The sequence below is a fragment of the Thamnophis elegans genome, chromosome Z, assembly GCF_009769535.1.
Source record: "Thamnophis elegans isolate rThaEle1 chromosome Z, rThaEle1.pri, whole genome shotgun sequence".
NCBI classification, from domain to species: domain Eukaryota; kingdom Metazoa; phylum Chordata; class Lepidosauria; order Squamata; family Colubridae; genus Thamnophis; species Thamnophis elegans.
Window position 1 is genome coordinate 44,092,537 of NC_045558.1, and position 21,845 is coordinate 44,114,381.

Here is a 21,845-nt window from a genome sequence, read left to right on the forward strand (position 1 = left end):
TTCCGTTGCTCGTGAGTTCGAAGGGCGGTGTCATTCCGTCAAAAAAAAGTGACCAATGAGACCCCAGGTTGAACAGGAACGATCACGTTCTTGCTGGGGCGGGGCGGGGCGACGATGAGCAGCAAACCAGAACTCTAGCTACGTAACAACTTTGTTACGTAAATTATACGTAACACCCCACCCCTAAATTATAGAACTAGAAACTATAGAGAAGTTTTCCTCATCCTCGCCAACTTACGATGTGTGGACCTCAACTTTCACAATTTCTTAGCCAACAATACTGAAGTCCACATAACTTAAAGTTGCCGAAATTAAGAATCACTGCTGTAGAGTGATATGCACTTTGCCCCTTTGCTTGAAACTAAAAGCCGCTGTTTTTCACTTCCATGTCGGACAGTCTCCTCCCCACCCTGCCCCGCGCGAACATTGCCATTGAGCCCACAGTAATATCGCTCTGACCTTGTCTCTTCTATAGGAATTGTCAATTTATTTGCTTGTCTTAAGAGTTAGGCATAAAAAACATGAAATGAGTTTCTTTTTTTTTAAGGGTGGGGTTTTTTGACATAGACCGGCAAAAGCAGGAACTATGTAAACAGGAAGTGCCCAAATCAGAGGTAGGACGGTGCCTCTTCTTTTAGGGACCGTTTTCGCTTAATTTCTCAGGATGCCGGTTATTTCCTTACGCCTTTGAGAAAGAGGCTCAAGTGTTAATGCTGCCTTCTAAATGGAAGTAGTTAAGTTGGAAATTTAGCTAGAAGAAGCGACGTTCGAAGAAAGCTCTGGAGAAATAAATGTCATCTGTCAAAGCCCTTATCGGTGCTGAAGAGAAAGGGGAGATCTGTCTAAAATAAGGCTTAATCTATAATGAAGAATTGAAGTTTCACGGTCAAAAACTAAGACGCTGGATCCCATTAAGTAAAATCTGCTTGTGAAATGAACACCCTGTCGGGGAGGTCTCGCCCTGTGAGGTGAGTCGAACGAAAGACGGACGGAAAGGCCAGAGGCAGCCCGGATCTGTTCCTGCTCTTCGGACCTTCTGATAGTTTTGAGACGACCTTTCTGTGTATTTAGACCGCGGATCCAATCGTCCTCAGGCAGCAGTGGCTTAAGGAAGCCCAATTAATCTGTTTATAGTCTGATTACCTGTCTGGTTTTTTATTCATTCCTTTCCAAATGAATCATCTAAGCTATGAAGTTGACAGCCATTCTCTGTTACATTTAATGTTCCAGGGAGTCCCTTTCAAAATTCCTGTTCAGATTTTTGTCGTAAAATAGAATTGCCAATGCTAAAGGAACTCTTAAAATTAGCAACGAGGAAATTATGTGTTAACCAAATGTAACTGGAAAAAATGTTATCATTATCTTAGCAGATTTGTAGAATCATTATCATTGGTTCCTGTTTATCTAATGTTGGATGAAGAAATTACCACTGATGTTCAGAAATGATTACATTAATTCTACTTATTAGTGAATATATTCAGAAGATGATTAGGCAGCTTGGTGCCTTCCAAGTACTTCAGAATTCACTCATAATTAACAGGAATGTTAGTGACTTTAAGGCAGTGGCTATCCAGCATCCTAAATCATATTTTGCCTAAATATTAATAAAATCCAATTGACTGAGTTCCAGCAGTATCATAAATCATTAACCATCATTTACCAATCACAGTGGCTAAGCCTGCAGAGCATACTAAGTCGCAAACAAGCAAATTCCATTTTTGCTTAGTATATTGTGTAATCTAACAATTGTTACACTCTAAACAGGATTTTTGAAGTTAGTAGTAAATATTAGAGAGGAAAATATAAGGTTATTCTAACAAAATACCACTTTATTAGCCCTATGTAATGGGAGCTTATAAAAACTAAGTTCCTGATTATTACATGAGTGAACATCAGGAAATGCCAAATCTGTAGGACAGATTGGGAATTCAAGAAAACAACCAGGAAGAAGGGAACGTTCCATGACTTAATTTATAATGGGAACCTAGACAAATTTATGGTTTTAAGAAGTCAGACAGAAACCCAAATACTGTTGTTCCAATATAATTTGATGTCATAAGAATAAACATTGGGAAATTTTAATTGCTCTTTCTAAAAGTGGATGCTTGAAATGTTTTAACAGAAGAGATTTTTAAATTCCAGCAGATGTCACTATTGTTCATTACAAATAATTAATGTTACAAAATGCACAGGAAAAAGAAACATTCTTATTTATATAGTACAGTACCATTCTTATGTAAGTAATGCTATAATAAGCAGAGTGTTAAAATGGTTACTATAACGATGTAATAAATTGAAGTGTTAGCAAAATATTAGGAGCTTTGGGGAACCTTAAAAGAGCCACTTTATTCTAGTCATTAAGGTACCAGGCTAGAACGCAGAAGACCATGAGTTTAAATCCAGTCTTAGCCCTGAAAGGCTGGGGGACCTTGGGCCAGTCACACACTCTCAATCCACCTCACAGGGTTGTTGTTGTGGGGAAAATAGGAAGAGGAAATGTTGAATATATTGTCGCTTTCAATTGTAAAAATAATAAAGATGAGATATAAATAAATAAAAATAATCAAGCTTAAAATTAAATCTTCAGAGATCTTAATTCACTTCATCACAGATATGGAAGGAAATCTCAGTCAGGGTTCATTGGGATATGACTGTGTTCAGGACTAACAATATTACTAACTGGCCTACATCCTCGCTCTTGTTGAGGTTTTTTGAGTCTAATCTTTGATATTGATTTCCCCCCCAACAAATAGTTTAGTAGTCAACAAATTGGAGTATGCCATGTATGACAGAAATATTGTTTCCTGCTTGGTATCTTTGAAACAGCCACAGAGTGAGAGGGATATGATCTTTATGATGTGAATAGTGGTTAATATATATTTCTGTGATGTCAGCAGCAGTCCAGAAGTTCATTTATTTTATGTGAAGCTTAGTGCCAAAGAAATACTCCTTGTGTTACTTTGTATGTTTGTTTACAACTGGGGTTTTTGACGTTGTTTTTTGAAAAACAGATGCAAATATTATTTTAAATTGCCTTTACAGGGATATTTAACATAAAAGAACATTATGATATATACAACAACTTTTGGTTTGCCTATATTAATGAAAAGTGCCAGAAGAATTCTTCCCTGCTGTTCTTCATACTTGTGCCTAAGACTGACAGCTATAAGATACTGCGTAATAAATGGGTAAGCTATCAAATATTATTACTGTGAAAATGAAAATATTAACATAACATTGGTATTACTTTCCTTTAAAAATTGAATAAAGAATTAGCTGCCAACTGCCATCTTCTAGAACATAGTATAATGAAATTTTGATCAACAAGTTGATTTTAGACTATAATTTTAAATGAATTGATTTTTTTCAAATTTATTAAAACAAATTATAAAACAAATAATAGGATGTTATATTAGTAAAAGCCCTGCAATGGAATTATATTCCCATATTCCTCTATAAATTGGGAGAAGACAAATTTCTTAAACACCAGCTAAAGGCAATAATCAGTTTAATTGGTTTGCAAAACAAAAGTGGCTTGACCCGATTCTGGAGCGGGGGTGGGGGTGGGGGGGAAATTGCTTGATGCCATTCAGACTTCCATAGGGAAGATGTTGCAAAATAAATTGATCATAGCCTGATGTATCTTCTACGTTGAAGAGATTATAGGGATGGGGATCGGCGGACTGTTTTGTGTATTTTGGATCAGTGAATTCAAAGTGAGTGATAGTTCCTTTATGTTTTTAGTTTAGTTTAGTTTTATTGGTTTTGTATGCCGCCCATTCCCAAAGGACTCCGGGCGGCTTACAATAAAACAGGAAGCGGGGATAAATAAGACAATACAAGACAATACAACAATTTAAAAATACAGCAACATTCACAATTGAAGTGGGGCCGGATACTTCAACAGCCCCCAGCCTGCCAGAACAGCCAGGACTTAGTAGCTTTACGGAAGGCCGGGAGGGTAGTAAGGGTCCGGATCTCCACGAGGAGTTCGTTCCAGAGGGCCGGAGCAGCAACAGAGAAGGCCCTCCCCCGGGGGGTCACCAGCCGACATTGGCTGGCAGATGGAATCCGGAGAAGGCCAAGCCTGTGCGATCGAATCGGTCTTTGGGAGGTAATTGGCAGGAGGCGGTCTCTCAGGTACCCAGGTCCGATGCCATGCAGGGCTTTATGTAATTAAATGGTTAGAATTCTGAATTAACTAGTTTATGCATCATCTTCACAGAGGTCTTATTTTAAGTTGTAGCCTAGTAGTAATAACTTTCCTCTATTCAGCAACAGCTGTAGTTGATCATCCAAAATTGGTAGAACTATTATATTTTTATAGTAAAGATATTATATTTTATCTGGTAGAGCTATTATATTTTAAAATGTATATGATAAATTCATAGAAGGCAAAAGGTATTCCTGAGGATAATAATGTTTATTTGGGAAGTCTGCTTATGAAGATTGTGTGGATCGGGTACATCTTCTAAAAGTAAGTGGTTTTTTTCCATTAGAACATTTTTCGGTCTTGTTTAGAATTATACAGCTCAGTGATAAACCACATATATTTAAATAATCAAGTAAATGGGAGGGGGGGAGCAACTAGGCAGTACTGTATTATAGTATTTGCTCATCACTTGTTATTTCTTTAATTCTGTTATAAGCTTATCTTGTTTGGAGTGAAGCTGTTTTATTGAATAGTTTAGTACAGTTTTTCAGTATTTAAAGCATGATTAAATGGGAGATGAAGGTTCTGAAATTACTATGGGCAGATATAATAAATTACTTTCTGAGATTAAAACATGTAATAAACATGATTAGTTTATTGCTGCTTAACAAAAGAGGTTTACAAGTAGTCCTTTACTTACGACCATTTGATTAATGATTGTTCAAAATTATGATGGCCTCAGAAAAACGACCTGGACTTAATGTCCTTTGTATCATCTCTGTGGACACTTGATCGCAGTTGGGATGCTTGATGATCAGCTCCCATTTACGACTGGTTTAAGTATCCTTTGGTCATATGTTTGCAATTTGCAACTTTTTTGCCAATTTGCTTGATGATCTCAAAATTTATTTAAGACCACTGTAAAAATTGTAAAATAGAATCCAAATCAACTCACAACTGCAATAATTAACAATGAAAAGTCCCAATTGTGGTCTTGACCACACATCTATTTGTATATGCAATGAAATGAGATGGTGTGATATATGGATATAGATAAGATATAAGATAAGATTAGATAAAATATAAAAAAAGATATGTATATTGTTTGATTTTTCTTGATTCTTTTATTTTTTGTTCTTATGATCCAGTCCATAGTTGGTACAACAGTACAAAGCAAAGACTACTTTAAAAATGAGTAATTAACTGAACAAGGATTAATATTAGCATTTATGATAATAAAATTATTAAAAAGTACCTAAGCTTGTTTCAAAATACATATTTTCTCTTTTAACAACCCATTCTGCTTCATGAATATAAGCTGGATAAAAAGGATTTGGGTTTTGTTAAAGATTCAGAAAATATAATGGATGGTCTTCATGCCTTAATAATGCTATGAAATCTTCTTGTTTAGAAGCAGTGCACTTCTAAGTATTAGATACTGGGCACTAATAGTATTCTCATGACTGTTTTTTTAAAACTCTCCAAATAATGCAACCAAATTGCTGTTGAAAACAGTAGGCAATTACATAAATTTTTATCAGTTCAAGGGAGGAACATCATTCTAATGATACCATGGTTAGAAATCAATCAATCTGAAGTTACTATTTAAAAGGGTGTTCAGTGACCAGTTCAAGCTGCAAAGTTATGTTGAGTAATGATACATCTTAGTTTACCTTATTTATAGCACAATGAAATCTAGAAGAAAATCAGATCATCTGGAGAGAACAGCAAATGACTTTCGACATGAGGTTGGTATTGTAGTATATGAGTATGAAATGTGCTATATATGCTGAAGGTATTGGAAAAATTTGGTAATAATTTGACCCTTCTCTATAATCATCTGTTTCATCTATAATCTTTTGCTACTTGCTCCCTAGTCATCCATATCTTAGTTGTTACCTCCCTTTAGGATTACTGCAATGTCCTGTGCATGGAGCTGCCCTTAAAGACCATCTGGGAGCTACATGTGATGTAGAATGCAGTGGCATGCATGGTTTTGGGGGTCCCACAATTTACCTAAGTAACTCCACATTACTGTGGGATCACATTTCTCTGTGGATATTTGCCTATCCTATTAGTGATTAGTTTGGTACTTGAGGGAAGAATAGATGATGTTTTATGGATTATTGTGAGCCTTCTAGAGTTGGCTTACAAAATAAGTGCCATTGAAATAAAAAATGTAGCTAAAATAAAAAAGGAACTAAGAACATTGTTATTTCCAGATACAGGATGTAACAGTACTGATTCTTTCACTTTTTATTTATTTATCAAATTTATTAGGTCATCATCTAACTATTAACAATCTGAATGGCAAATATAAAGTAAAGCATTGACAATTGTAAAACACAAGTTGAGGCCCTCTTGTTGAAAATCTCAAAGGACATTCTCACCTTACATCTATGCTAGGGCTCAGATTTAATAACTTGTTTCCTTCTGAGTATTGGCAATATTGGGGGCCATCTATATCTTTATCGAGAGAGTGTATTGCAGCTCTTCTATAGCACAAGTGCCATGACAGAGAAGGTTCCTAGTACCTACCTAGTAACATTGCTTCACTAGTGGCACTCTTCATTTCAACTGGTGCATGCCCACTCTAACTGAGCTAATGGGATAAGTAGAAACCCTTAGGGAGAAGTCCTGCAAATATCCTGGCTCCATGCCACAGAAGAGCTTAAAGGACTTAAACTCTGACCATACTAACTAGGTGTATGAGTGAGTATTCTGGTTTACAAGTGCCCTGTATGCATATTTTGCTTTTTCAATATGAGACAATGGGTTGCAAACTTTGAAGAATAATATTTTTTATGATTTTGGTCCTCAGCTGCATTAGGATGTACATTTCTAATTCTTGGAAACTGTGGGAATACAAATATTTTCTGACATTAGAGTCATTTTGGCAAGATAGGCAGCCATATAAATCAAACAAATAAACATTTTGGGGATTATTTACAAGATTCAGTTCAGAAATCAGTTATAAGTTAATGTGACATATTAAAGTTAGACTTATTCTTATTCTGGGGTTTTTGTGTTAAGGAGAATATTATACGACATGAGAGCAGATAAAATTAAGAAATAAAACTCTTTCTTAAAAAAAATAAGTATTAAAATAAGAAAAAGTAAGGTAGCATTTACTTGGCAAGTATCCTGTTGTTTTACAAGACAGTAGAAATGCTCAACTATTTTTATTCAGAAATTCATTTCCTGCCATATGTTTTAAATTAAGGCATAGCTGGCCAAATTTCATTTGTTGGACTCCAGTTTTTCTGGCTGGGAAAGGAAATACTCATAATTGTAGTTCGATGTACTTTATCATTTTAACATTTTCTGTACTTTTGGACTTGCATAACTCATCTTAAGAACTTTAGGTTTAAACCTATTAATACAGTATGTTATGTAGTTTAACAAACAATTCCAAACTATATTTTATAAGTTGATTGCCATACTATGAAAGTCAGAGGAAACAAAGCAGAAAACAAGAGAACAAAATGCTATCCCTGGACTGATTAGAAGTTATATTAAAGCTATTGTTGGCTATGTTCCAAATGATTTGTCCCACCCAGCCATGAAGCTTGTAGATGGTCTTGAGTCATACAATCTGTTTTGTAACACTGCTGTCAGAAAAATTGAGAGGGGGAAGGAGATTGGGGATGGTCCCAGAGGAAACAGTGTAGTAAATATCTAATAAAACATAATAAAAGGAAATTATTTTGCTTTAATAAATTGGTCTATGGTTATTCAGAATGATGCTTTTTATTCAATCATAATTTTATTGTTTTCCCTGAGAATAAAGAAGCAGTTTTTTTCATCAAGAGCTGCATTTTTAAACTTTGTGCTTTTAATCTGAGAGCTGCAAAAGGCATGCCAGAAATGGGGCTAGAAGACTTCGGATCAGAATTTTCCAATTCTTTTTTTAGTCTCTTAGGATTAATAAACAAATATGTGTATTAGTGTCATTCAGTAGTGGGTTTCAAATTTTTTTAGAACCTCTTCTGTAGGTGTGGCCTTCTCTGTGGGAGTGGTTTGCCAGCCATGTGACCGGGTGGGAGTGGTTTGCCAGCCATGTGATTGGGTGGGCGTAGCCAACTTGTAAAATGTGGTGAAACTTAACAACACTCTTGCTTAGCAACCAAAATGTTGGCTCAGAAACTGGCATTTGAAGCAAGTCTTTTTTTTATTTAAAATTTTTTATTTTCAAAACAAAAATACAAATCCTTCTTCTTTACATACTGTAGAAAGTGTATCAGTTGGTTACAAAAGGCTTTTGTGCATCTCTTCTACCGTCATCAAATATAATTCATATTAATTAAAGCTTCAAAGTTACAAGATCCTTGCACCCTAACCTTTAGAAAAAAAACCCCAGGGGTGTTCAAACTTGACAGCTTTAAGACTTGTGGACTTTAACTCCTAGAATTCCTCCTCTCGCTCTTCATCTTGATGATGTGCGGACGGGCAGGGGGAGGGAGCTGGAACCGGTTCTAAACAGCACTGTAGATTTGTGGAACCTCTTCTATAGAAGAGGTTAGAACTGGCAGGAACCCACACCTGGTGTCATTTGAATACAAATGTCCATATTGTATTTCTGTTAAAAGGACAAAAATTGGAACCGGCTTTATATAGATTCATGTAAAGATCTTGAAATTTATAGATGAATTTCTGGACTAAAAATGTTAAAGCCAAAGGTGAGGAAGGTGTGAGTTTAATTAATCTTTTGTAAGTTGCCCTTAGTCATATGTGAAGGGATGTTCATAAAAACTGAATGAATGAATGAATGAATGAAGAAAGAACAAACAAACAAACAAACAAGCCTAGTCTTTGCTTGTTTTTGAATTCTTAATCTTGTTAAAGACTCAGCTTCATTATCTGCAATGAGATTAGAACTTAAAATTTGTATAAATGTGAAATAGTGCATCTAATAATAGTAGCAATATAAGAAGCCAGAAGAAATCATAGTTACCCCAATTCATGATTGGAATTTCATGCTTGGAAGGATCCAGAAACAATTATTTTCTATGCTGAATTTTATGTTTATTACCTGAAAATAATGGTGATAGTTATAATGGTTTTTGTCTTTTTAGATTATTTCTAAAGCAAAAGTGTGTGGCATCATCAATGAATCTGAAACAGTTAAAAGACTTCGTTTGGCAGTGACAGATAAGGAATTTACTTTTAAGGCAGGACAATGGTAAGATTCTTTGATCTGTATGTATTAAATAGAAAGAGAAGTTAATGAAATTCTAAATTGATGGTACATTTATACCTATTATTGACATCAAATTATTTCTGTTTATTACAGGCACATGCAAATGTTTAATTTAGTCACCTTTGAATGAAGTGATTTGCCCTAATAAAACAAATAGAATATATTTCATTTGGAGCAATTTCCTCACATGTTGTTTAGCCTTGTATCTCTTTTGAAATGGTTGTACATAAGCATTCTTTAAACTTTCCCTACTCTACAAAGAGAATTCTGTTTTATTTGCGCTATCACAAATGGTCAAAGCTATATAACTATTTCTAAGTGAGTATCATTGAGAAACAACAGCATGTGCATAAGAAATTTCATTTGAAAATAAAAGGATTTCCAAAAGTAATAAGATGCAAGATAATTTGCTGTTTGAGAAAGAAAAAGTTAATAGTTCTACTTTTATTTTGTTTCTCTGTAACCTAATCATTGGATTACATTCTGTGATATTTTCAGTGGGATGGATGGATGCATGGATGCATGGAAGGAAGGAAGGAAGGAAATATGGAAATATGCTTTTCCATTTTTAGAAGAACCTCTCTAAAATGAATTACAGTCTCTAGTATCTAACCTCATAGGATATTGATTAGAAACAAGTAGAGAAGATTTAATCATGGAACTTACTTGTGATTTTGGCCACTGATTGTTGCTCAGTTTTATTCTAGATCACAGGGTTTCTGCAAGGATAAAATAATGATAGATTCCATATATGCTGCCTTGTAGAATACTATACAATGATATAATCTTTAAAAAATAGAATGACAGTATTTTTTCTTGTCCACATATTCAGGAAAATTACAATTATTTTAATCATATAAATCTCTTCAAGATCTGAATGTTTTCTCTCAAAAATTCAGATACAATTTTATATCAATTTTTTCAGTCTGGTCAGTGTTTTCTTGTTCTTTTTTGCTTTTACTTTACATTATCAATCCATCTGGCAAGTATTATATAAGATCAAACTTTATCTGTAGGATGTTAATAGCATGAGTTACTAGTAGTGTTAATTTTGCAGTCTTTTGCATTTAGAACAAGAAAACAAGATGCTGATTGCAATAATTCATGTTTGTAGAGCAATTTGCAGCACCCTTTGCACATGTGCACAGATGCATACTAAATTTGTGCGTGTTGTTCTTAGGCAAACATTTACCCTTCAAAAATGTTTTGGTAATCATCATACTGAAAACTGGGTTCTTTAATTATAATTACTCTTTTCATTATCTTCCTTTTAAATTATTCTAATTCTGTTTGGCATGCTAACGTTCCACCAGTGCAGCTAGCAAGATTGCTTATGATCAAATGAATAGTACTGAGAAAAAGAACTGGGGGTATGGGGGGTGGGTGTTAATAGATTTACATTTGCGATGGAATGGCTGGAGGTCTCCTCTTCCTTAAAGATGTGCATTTTTTCCCTCAACGAATATTTCTGTCACACAGAGGAGCCACATAGTTATGGTCATGCCTACGTTCTGAAATTTCTGGCTTTACAAATTGATGCTTTGTTGAAAGTTCATCACAGTACCTATTATACTATTGAATATTCCAGTGTGTTCAGCAATTATCTGTGATATTGTAAAGATTATATTTCTGTCTACTTGTTTTTAAATTGTCTCAATTTATTTGCTTATATGTTTATTACAAAGTATTGTTGCTTGTTTTATTTTCAATTAAAATTATATATTATGAAATTTGAGATTTCATTTATATGAACATTTTTTCAAACATTTCTGTATTTACAACTAAAATATAGCTTATCTAGAAAATAGATAAATAAGGGGCATGTATAACACCAAAAGTAAGATAAAGTCTGATCTGTAGTTACTCGGAAAAATTATCTTTCATTTATTTAAAAGTACAATTTATCAGTGCATTTTATGCCCAATAAATGCATATTAAATTTCATCCATACATATGCAAATACATCATTTAGATTTGGTTATGTAGATGATAAAATCATTGACTTTGACATTTAGAAACTAGACCGTTTCTGTTGAACTGCATAATGAGATAGGACATTGTGTATGAAAATAAAAGTGTTGTCTTTTATCTATATCCTGCCTTTCACTTGGAAGCTCAGGTAATATAAGACTCCTTCCTATTTTTCCTTACAATAATCCTTTGTGGTAAGTTGGATTGAGAGAGAATGACTGGCCCAAATACACTAAGTGAATTTGGTGGAGAATGGAGTAGAACTTGTTTCACTTTGCCCCCAGTCTAATATTTGTTAATATTAATGTCAATATTTAGATGTAAGGAGTCTAACACATGAGAATTGCTCCCAGAAATGCAGTTTTACATGCTAATTCATTTTAATGGAGGAAAAAAACCATGTCCAAGGGGAGTTGGGGAACTCCCAACAAGTAATTTTTTGGGGGAAACATTTAACCAAAAAAAGATCTCTGGAGGGCTTAGGAAGTATTCTAGAATATATTATATATAGAATCTATTTCTTCTCTAATCAAGTTTCTGTTCATAATCTGTTGATAGACTGTTTTATATAGCACATTTGTTCTGCTTAATTATGAATAAATGCATATAAATAACATTTATATGCATTTAGTTTTATAAATACCTATAGCTTTCTGTACAGAATATATTAGCTGTTATTAGTGTATGTAATTAGTGAAACACTTTCTGCAGACATCTAACGTGGGGGAAAGCAAATGTCAGTCTTGTTAGATTTACTTCGCTCCTTTTTTTAGAACCCAAAAATTTACTGTAGCAAATGCAAAAGATACACAATTAGAAAGAAGTACCTGGGAATCCAGTAACTTATTTCAGGTAGCAAATCAGCTCAAAATTCTGGTTATTCCCCTATGTATTTATTAAAATCAAAAGGTCCTTATCTGTCTACTTCATTGAAATAAAGATCCATCAAAAAATCCTCGAGGCTACCTCTCCTTAAAAAAAAGATTATAATAACTTTATCTCCAAGTTGTTTTATTTACAAAGAACTGAATTTTTATAATTATGTTGCACTGATCTTACTCTTATCCCTGTGGACATATAGAATTCATGATTTGTTTCATAGAATAAGAATCTTATAAAATTCTGCCTTCCTAGAAAATCTTTAGGAACATATGCTTCTTTGGTCATTTGTTTTTAACTTTTTATGTTTAATTTAGATGTAACTAAATGGCTTAGATGTAAGCCATGTATAGTCTTCTTTTCTACTTCTGGATGCCAGTAGCATTATAATGATTTGTTCTGTAAATAAATCTGTTTTAATTATAGTTTCGCATTAGGTTCCACAAGGTTTCAAGTAATGAAGGAAACAGTAATAGTATTCTAAGATAAATGGTATCAGGTCCAGATAAATGGTATCAGGGTTGCTGGCTTTTAATTGGGTTACAAGTTAGCAAAACAAGGCATTTTGTCAAAAGAAGACAGATTAAACTTTGAGTTCACTTTGCACTAAATTTGAACTTTCATATATGTTCGTAATTTGGTTTTACAACATTTAACAGGCAGAATCATTCCTCACTAGAGGGCACTATAATGCAGCTTGCATGGATTAATTTATAAGGATTATAAATGTGTTAATAAAATACAAATAAATAATTGCACATAATTTAAAGTACTTTTTCTGAAATATTATTTTTTTAAACTAGATTAAAAACTGGATTAAATTTAGCAGTATTGACAAAATTAGAATTGAACTTTTGAAAACACCAGGCAAACATATCTCTGGTAGATGGAAATTATCTATTTGTAAAGTGATTCAGGTAGAAATAGGTTGGATGACAATGTAATATTCTTAAAATAAAACTTCACACATTAAGAATATGCTATCAGTACATGTTTTGTAACATTGCTGACAAAATAACTTTTTAACCATGTATATTTGCCATTATGACTCAATTACAATTTTATATTTACAACAATTTTTTTTTTTATTTCCGCTCACTTTATTTCCCTTTTTACATTATTTATAAGGCTGTTTACTTATATGTTAAAAATTGTAAACTACTTTGATTGCATTGACCAAAAACAGAGATATGTGCATAGTAAATTAATAAGATTCAGACATTTATTCTTTACTCAATAAACCAATTGAAGATTTTGTTCAGAGTTTTCTGTTATGGGAAATTTTAGACGAGTTACTGAGTTATTATTCCCCAAACAGAGATTTCAGTGGGAAGAAGTTTAATTGTTGCCTCTCATCATCCAAACCTGACTACAGGCAATTCTTGTCTTATGACCACGTGATTAATATCTGTTTGAAATTACAATGGTTTGGAAAGAATGATTTACACTCTGTAGAGCACTTCCAGCCACAGTTAAATGCCATGCTGGCCCCCCACCCCCATGATCACTTGAGTATGATCTAGATACTTGGTAATCTGTTCACACTTATAACCGGTTGCCAAGTACGCCACAATCATATGATTTCCATCTTTACAATTTTCTCTACTGAGTTTCCCAGAATGTCAATGGAGAAGGTAGTAGGGAAAGTTACAAGCTGCCGCCGCCTGCCAAGAGGACTCATTCTCATGTCCAGGGGCTGGCTGAAAGAGCTGCCTGCCAAGAGGAGCTGAACTCCTTCAATGCAGTGGGAAAAAATAGAATTAAGGTCCTAATTATTTGAGCTTTGCTTCTGTACCAAGCTGAAGGAATCCTTTTCTGTGCACAGAGTCGATATTCCCCATGGGGTGCAGAAACAGAGCTCAGAGCCTTCATTTCTGCACCCTACTGACATGTTCCCTTACACATGCAGAGTGGAGCTTAATTCTATGGCAAGGTAGAGAAACGGAGGTCAGATTCTGATGACTCCATCCCTGCAATCGGAAGTGCTTGGATTGTGACCATTGACACACCAATTACATGGACAGACTTGTGACAACTCATTTAGCAACCACTTTGTTCAACAACCGAGATTCCAAGCTCAGTTATAGTTGTAAGTCAAGAACTACTTGAATGAATACCAAGGACTTTAACAAGAACTTATGCTACTATGATTCATATTTGTGCATCTGAAAATATTACTAATATTTGATCTGTTCTGTTGGTCTTTAATGGTATTTTACCCATTGTTGCTTTACTAGCTAAATATCTTCTATGTGAGTTTCCTTGAACTTTGCCTATACAAATAATAATGTAAATTCTATATAATTAATTAACTTTACATAGCAAGGTTCTAATAAAATATATTATTTAATATATATTAAATATATTTAATATATTATTAAACTATACATTTGAATAATCGTGTCAGATGTTTTGAATAGTAAAAAGGAAACCTATTCTAGGACATTGCATAGAAGAAATTAAAAGGAAATTTATTTTCTTTTAGGGTAGACTTCTTTATACCTGGAACTTCTGTAGTTGGTGGATTCTCAATGTGTTCAAGTCCTGGTATGTTGGAAGAAGAGGGAATATTAGAACTTGCAGTAAAACATACAACACACCCACCTGCTCACTGGATTCATACTCAGGTATTTATAACTAAAAGCTCCTAATAATTTTGGTTTTAATGTTCTTTAAATTTATTTTTACATCTTTATTAGGAGGAGCTGTATTGTAGCTTTATATGTAATGCAGTATTATTATTACTTTGAATTGTCTTACGCTTTTACGTGTACTATAAAACATAAATTACTGATGGAGTGTAGTATGATGTGTATTAGTTAAATGCCATACCTGTCATTGCAATTAAACATGAAATGATCTAGACACAAAAGACAAAAAACTGGTCTGTACATTGCTCTTCATAAAACTTTAAAACTGTATAAATGTAACATTTTATCAACATGTAGTACAAACTGTATTTAACTAATGTATATCATTTTGGATTGACCTGTTGTTCTTTCACAAATACAAAATCTCTGCCAGAACATGATCCTCCTATACAAGTCTTCTCTCATTGAAATATGTAAGTGTAGTGGCAAGTGGGATATTTCAAAAAGCCCAGTAAAATAGCAGAAATTAACTAATACAAAATTAGACTCATTTCCATTTTAAAAACTAACAATTATGAAGTGATAACCAGAAGGAAGGCTAGGCTTATTTTTTGTGATGTTGCTAGAACACAAAGGTGTCAGAAAGTAGCCTCATTGTCCAATGTTCAAAAAGCAAGGAGTCTTGTTATATCTGAAATACTAATGCAATTGTTATCACATAAATTCCTGTATATAACACCCTCTTTATCAGATATATTTAAAGTCTTGGCCTGGGACCTATGAAAGTTTACAGGAAAAAATAGGTTCAATTTTTAGGTGCCACAAGTTCACCTTTTTGCTCTAGAAAAACTGCTGCCCACTGAAAACTATTCCAGAATGTTCATGGATTGTTTACCCCTTTAAACATTTTCACTACCAAACTATGGTTTATAAATGATAATTCTGTAAAAGACAAGCGAGGTGGAGGGGACATTTATATGTGCTGTGTTATGAATATATGCTTTTCTTCTGTTTTTGTTGACTACTAGGTCAGTGTAAAATCAATGCAGTCTTATCATTAAAGCATTTCTCTCCCTTTCTCTGCCTTTCTTCATCTCCCAGGTTGCTCCTAATCCATCCATTACCATATGCCCATAAAAAGTATCCTACTGTTCTTAAATAGGTTACTTTCATGCACCATTGAAATTTCAATAAAATAATTGACTGTGAAAAGTATTCAGAAAATGTATAGAACCAGTGTGGCTCAACCACACATTCTTAGACAAATCCTGGTGGACATTTTCTATCACATCTCTGCTGTTCATTAGGGAACTCCAAAAACTAACCTCATAATTATCTGCCTCAGAGGCATTTCCTAGGACTTTTCTTCCTGCCTTAATATTTTAAATTAAACTCATAGTATCACAGTAATTAAAGCAGTTTAAAGCATTAGCTAATGCTGGAACTGCTAGTTATCATTAAGATTTTTTTATGCCAAGTGTCTGAATGATCTCATGAGGAGAAATTACAAGCCTATTCCTTTTAACAGAAATAGAGAAAGTATTTAGAAGCGATGACACAAATATAAGCCATTTTCATAACCTATTTTCTTCTGAGAAGACGTTCTACGAAATAAGCTTAAAGCAAACTTGGTTTGATTTAAATATATCTCATAGAATCAACAAAGAATGAAACCATATATTATTATTACTCAAAACCAATCAACTAAGTAACATTTTCACAATTGAAGAATGTGTAGATTGCACTAACTTGATTTATTTTGCAGTAAACTATGTTGACCCACTAACATGGCTTTTCAGTTAAAATAATTTCCCTCTCTGATTTTCTTTGAAATCCATCTTCTTTATTGTTGTTTTTTGCTTTTTTTGTTCCTCCCTATAGTGTGCTCTTAATTCAGAAGTGGCTTTGCGAGTTGGAGGCAACTTCTTTTATGATCCTCGGCCTAAAGACATTCCAGCAAATGTTGTGCTCATAGCAGGTGGAGTAGGCATTAATCCTTTATTTTCTATACTGCTCCACATCGTAGACCTTCACAGAACTAAAGAGAAGAAAGGAAATGATTGCAAAATGGGAACAACCAAACTCTTTTATTGTGCAAAAAATGCACATGAACTTCTGTTCAGGGTAGGTTTATTATATAATATTGCATAATTTGCTATAATGGCTACAAGTCTTAACTTTTTTAAAAAAATTGAGAAGTCCGGAGCTACAGTGAATACGAGGTTGATGCAAAGTTGGTAGGGCTGTGTCATACACATAGGCAGGAACAGAATTTTCTATTTTGGTGAGCAGGTGGAGTTTTTAGTTAATTTAAGGCTTACACTAATAGGTTTTCAAACTTTGTGCACCCCAAATAAAACTAATGATCATAATAGGCAAGAAACAATTATAATCATTTATTTTTATTATGTTGTTAAACTATGTGGTACTTCAGCTGCTTCACTTAAAATGAGGAGCAAAGCCCAGACTGAGGCTTTTCACTTGATCTTCACAAGTTTGATTGCATTTTTTAAAAATGTAACTTTGCTTCCTCAAGAGATCCCAACATATTTTAAGAACCCTGATTAATACTCTTGGTTTTATATATTCCTTGTCTTTCCTGCTTCAAAATGATTGTTGTAATCAGAGGGAGCATTGGGAATTACAAAGTAGGAGTTCAGGCCTATATGATGTTTGGGACATCAAATTGCTCACTGTACTGTTGCTACCAGTGGTGGGATTCAAATAATTTAACAACCAGTTCTCTGCCCTAATGACCGGGTGGGTGGGCGTGGTCAACTTGATTGGTCTCACCCTTAGGAAATTTCTCCTTAGTCCAACTCACAATAAAATAGCACAATAAAATAGCACTATAACAATATTTAGAATTGAAAGTATATTCTAGGTAAGGTGGAGAAACCTGCACAGGCTTAGATTAAAAAGTAGTTACTATTTTTTGACAATGTGTTTGTATAACTGAGCTCCACTATAAGGAATTGTTACCTGAATTTGAAAATAGAAAAGAGGGAATTAGTTATGCTACTTTTTTCTTAAGATGGGTGCTCAAAATACAATATTCTTAAACTATTCTTCAAATTTGTAGAATCTGAACTAAACAAACAACACATCTGCTTTGATTTATTTAACTGTGGTATGACTGAATATCTTGCACATTCCAGAAAGAGATTCTTGCTTTGACAAATGCATTTCCTGGAAAAATCACATGCAGTTTCCACGTTACCAAGCAGAATTCGCCAATTTGTGAGAAACTTCTGCCTTACATCAAGGGTGTGTATTTTTGCAATGCATTAAAAAAATTACATGACAAGTTGTAGTTTTAATACTATGAGAACCAAAGTAATTATAGCATGCAGGTAGTTCTCTCTTAATGACCTTAACTGAGACCAGCAACTTTGCCTCTAGGCAAAGTGGTCACTAAATGGGAAACCACATGATTAACTTTCTTGAGGTTTCTTCCTCTCTAATTTTTCTACTCTGCCAGAGGGCAAAGAATAATAGAATAACAGTTGAAAGGGACCTTGTAGGTTGTCTAATCCAATCTCCTGCTCAAGCAAGAAACCCTATACCATTTCAGACAAATGGCTGTTTAATCTCTTCTTAAAAATCTCCAATGTTTGAGCAACATCTGGAGATAAGTTGTTCCACTGATTAATTGTTCTAACTGTCAGGAAACTTCTTCTTAGTTCTAGGTTGCTTGGAATAGGTTGACCCCCACTTCTTTGTGATAGCCCCTTAGATATTGGAACACTGCTATCAGGTCACCCCCTAGTCCTTCTTTTATTATACTAAATATACTCAATTCCTGCAACTTCTTTTCATATGATTTAGCTTCCTGTCCCCTAATCATCTTTGTTGCTCTTCTCTGCCCCCTTTCTAGAGACTCAACATCTTTTTTTATATCATGGCGAACAAACTAGATACAATATTCTAAGTGTAGTCTTACCAAAGCATTATAAAGTGGTGCTAACACTTCATATGATCTTGATTCTATCCCTTTGTTAATGCAACCTTAGGACTGTGTTGGCTTTTTTGGTGGTTGCAGCACACTGCTGGCTCATATTTAACTGATTGTCTAATAGGACTCCAAGATCCCACTTGCAGTTATTGAGCCAAGTACCATCTATTCTATATTTATGCATTTGGTTTTTCTTGCCTAAATAAAGAACTGTTTTTATCCTCCTTGAATGTCATTGTGTTAGATAGGGTCCAGTGTTCAAATCACTTCTCGGACTTTTGGCTAAGATCAAGTGTAGTGTAAATCTGTCAAGATCTTCTGTATCTTGAGCTTCTCTTCTGGAGTGTTGCCTATTTCTGCCATCTTGGTGTCATCTGCAAATTTGATGAGTTTCCCATTTATCCCTTCATCTAAATCATTGATAATTTCTATACACAATCTCTTTTTTTCATGACCCCATCCCACTACTGATGTGATTGTTGTCATTTTAAAGAGAGGAAATAGTTTACTCTTTGTAATCTTTTGCTTTCCAATCTCTCTGCTCTACTGAAAGGGGGCAAGGTAAAGTAAAGGAAACATAGGCTAAAGAAATCATTTCTTCCCTCTCACATAGCGAAGGGCGGGAATGTAAAAAAACAAAACAGGTCAGACTCAGCACAACATGTAGGGACACTGTAAATATCATAAATGAGCTATTAAAGCTACTTTCCCCCCAGCATTGTTAACTTTAAATGGTCTGAACAAATGGTTGCGAAATGAGGACTATAAAACATCTAGAGGAGGGAATTCCTTATGCAAACTATGCATGTTTATTGAAAAATGTGTCCTTGTATCGCCAACATGGCATTGGAACAATAAGGATCCTTATTCTGAGTAGGGATGTCATGTTTAAGAAAGTTAAGAGTTTTCAAATGCAGTTAATATGTTTTTCTTGCTGTTGACTCTTATTAAGATATATGGATAACCCTTTACAGATATTTCTTTTAATGATTGATTCAATTTCCTTGCTAGATGGATTAAAGAAAATGTTTATTGTAAATGTTTAATTTGGTATTATATTATTAACAGCAATTAGAGTTTGGCTAAACCATAAAAACTATAAACACATTTTTGTAAACTTTCTGTAAAAGCAGAAAAGGACCTAGCTAGCATCTTACTTTCTCTTTGTAAATTATTGAATACTAAGCAAGCATTGGAAAGGGACACTTCCATGCATTTTGACATGGTTGAAGCATCTTTTAAAATCTTAAAGTAACGGGTTCCTCTGGAATTTTTGTGTGGCTTCTTTAAAGAATCACCCAGTTGTTTTAAATGGATGCATATGCACTGCTGCTTAATTAGTTCTAGCAGAAGTGTGATCCATGTAAACTCATGCCTTCTGGAAGATCTGACTACTGTAACAATTTAAGGAGAAAATGCTTTACTTATGCCAGCATGATTTATGAAGCTCCCATTTCAATGATTAGCATAGTTCTATTAAATGTCTTCATAAATGTTTTCTTAACTCTGTGTATTCTCTACTAGAAGGAAGATTATCTGGAAGTGACCTAGAAAAATGTATCTCCAAGAATACTTTGTGGTACATTTGTGGACCACCTCCAATGATAGAATCCATCTCTAAGCTGCTTGAAAACCTTGGGGTGATTCAGAGCAATATTTTCTTTGAAAAGTGGTGGTAGCACATCCAGCAGCATTCCAGACAAAATAAGAATGAAAACATAATATATGCATGTTTGCTGATGAACACTGAAAGTTTACACAAAGTAAAATTTTTCCATTTGTGGAAATAAAATAATTCATAATGAAATTATAAAATTTATTTTTAACAAACAATTTGGAAAAACAAATAGGAAACATGTTAAATTTGTCCATGTACTGAGCAGTGACAATTTATAAAAATAAATATTTTATTAAATATTTTATTAACTTTGGTATGTAATATATAGGTATATAACTAAATATTATATATGTAAGATTTCACTACATACAGATAAGAGAAGAAGAATGACTTGAAATCTACGTCGCCTCATATGGGAAGGACAAACTTAAGATAAAAGGATGGAATTCATCTATCCATTTCTGGTCTACCTTGTATTTTCTATTGAAGACTGTTTGAAAAGTAAAAGATGTTGCTTTTGAAGCTTCTTGTATTTTCAGGAACAAGATTTGGCACAAGGTTATTAATAAAGTTCTGAATGTACATTTCAGTAATTAGATTGGATTTGAAATTAATTGTGCTGTGGTAGAACCACTACAATCAATAAAATGAGATAATTGAGTCATGAATAAATGAAGTGCTGTTAATTTCCAGTGGTTTACTCAAAACATGATGGAATCTGGATCCAACGTATTTCCATAATATTATCTCTTTATCAATTTTAGTTATGGAACTTCATTTGAAATAACATTATAGACTGACCTATTTCTGGTCATAAGCAGCACACACACTGTGCACCACACACAGTGGGTCAAACTTGGAATTATTCTGCTGCATCAAGGTTAAAAAATGTGCCATCATTATAAACTTAGCTAAAACAGGTCTAAGCAGTTTTATTTGGAAGAAAATCTTATTGGTTTCAATGAAATTTACTTTGAAATATTAAAATTGGATGTTTAGCATTTTCCAGAAGCCACTTGGCTTGACTAGCATATGTTGAGACAACGTAGTTCAAAATGAAGGGAAGCTGCCTAAGGGTCTGCACTGCTACTGTGGTAGCGGAACTACAGTAATTATGTAAGAGATTTTGAGTTTAACTAAAGGTACTAAATAAATTAATATTGTGGTTTGATGGTATAATCTTAAAACAAATTTAATTATGCTGCTTTTCCTCAGAGTGGAATGCTATGTATAGTGTTACTTGTCTGTACTATAATAATTGCAAGGAATTTAAGAGAACCCAAATACAAAAGAACCAAAAATTTGTGGTGAGAATTCTGTTTAGTGCAATGTGCTGTTAATATTTTCTCTTATGGAATTGTGTCTTACAACATTAGATACTAAGTAGCTTATATTGTTTTGAAAGGGGCCTAGATAAATTAAGTAATATTGTCTGTCTTCCATACATTATGATGATTATATGGAACCTCCATTGAAGA

The 21,845-nt window shown here is 33.9% G+C and overlaps 1 protein-coding gene across 3 annotated transcripts; it reads left to right on the forward strand.

Moving 5' to 3' along the window:
* Positions 1 to 420: 420 nt before the first annotated feature.
* On the forward strand, positions 421 to 21,643 carry OXNAD1 (oxidoreductase NAD binding domain containing 1). Of its 3 annotated transcripts, none has more exons than XM_032237514.1 (8): positions 421 to 968; positions 3,043 to 3,188; positions 5,838 to 5,901; positions 9,229 to 9,335; positions 14,689 to 14,830; positions 16,676 to 16,918; positions 17,953 to 18,061; positions 20,274 to 21,643. In XM_032237514.1, the coding sequence occupies exons 2-8, from the start codon at positions 3,067 to 3,069 to the stop codon at positions 20,426 to 20,428; spliced, it is 942 nt and encodes a 313-aa protein (XP_032093405.1). In that variant the 5' UTR covers positions 421 to 968; positions 3,043 to 3,066; the 3' UTR covers positions 20,429 to 21,643. The 3 variants fall into 3 exon arrangements, with proteins under 3 accessions (XP_032093405.1, XP_032093407.1, XP_032093406.1); XM_032237516.1 differs by having other exon boundaries at positions 20,740 to 21,643; XM_032237515.1 differs by having other exon boundaries at positions 421 to 614.
* The last annotated feature ends 202 nt before the right edge of the window (positions 21,644 to 21,845 follow it).

Bases quoted from the DNA above. Each gene is read 5' to 3' on its own strand.
- OXNAD1 (XM_032237514.1), top strand. From the start codon at position 3,067: ATGATATATACAACAACTTTTGGTTTGCCTATATTAATGAAAAGTGCC. The intron at 9,336-14,688 runs GTAAGATTCTTT...ATTTTCTTTTAG, and splicing joins ACTTTTAAGGCAGGACAATG to GGTAGACTTCTTTATACCTG. The intron at 16,919-17,952 runs GTAGGTTTATTA...TGCACATTCCAG, and splicing joins CACATGAACTTCTGTTCAGG to AAAGAGATTCTTGCTTTGAC.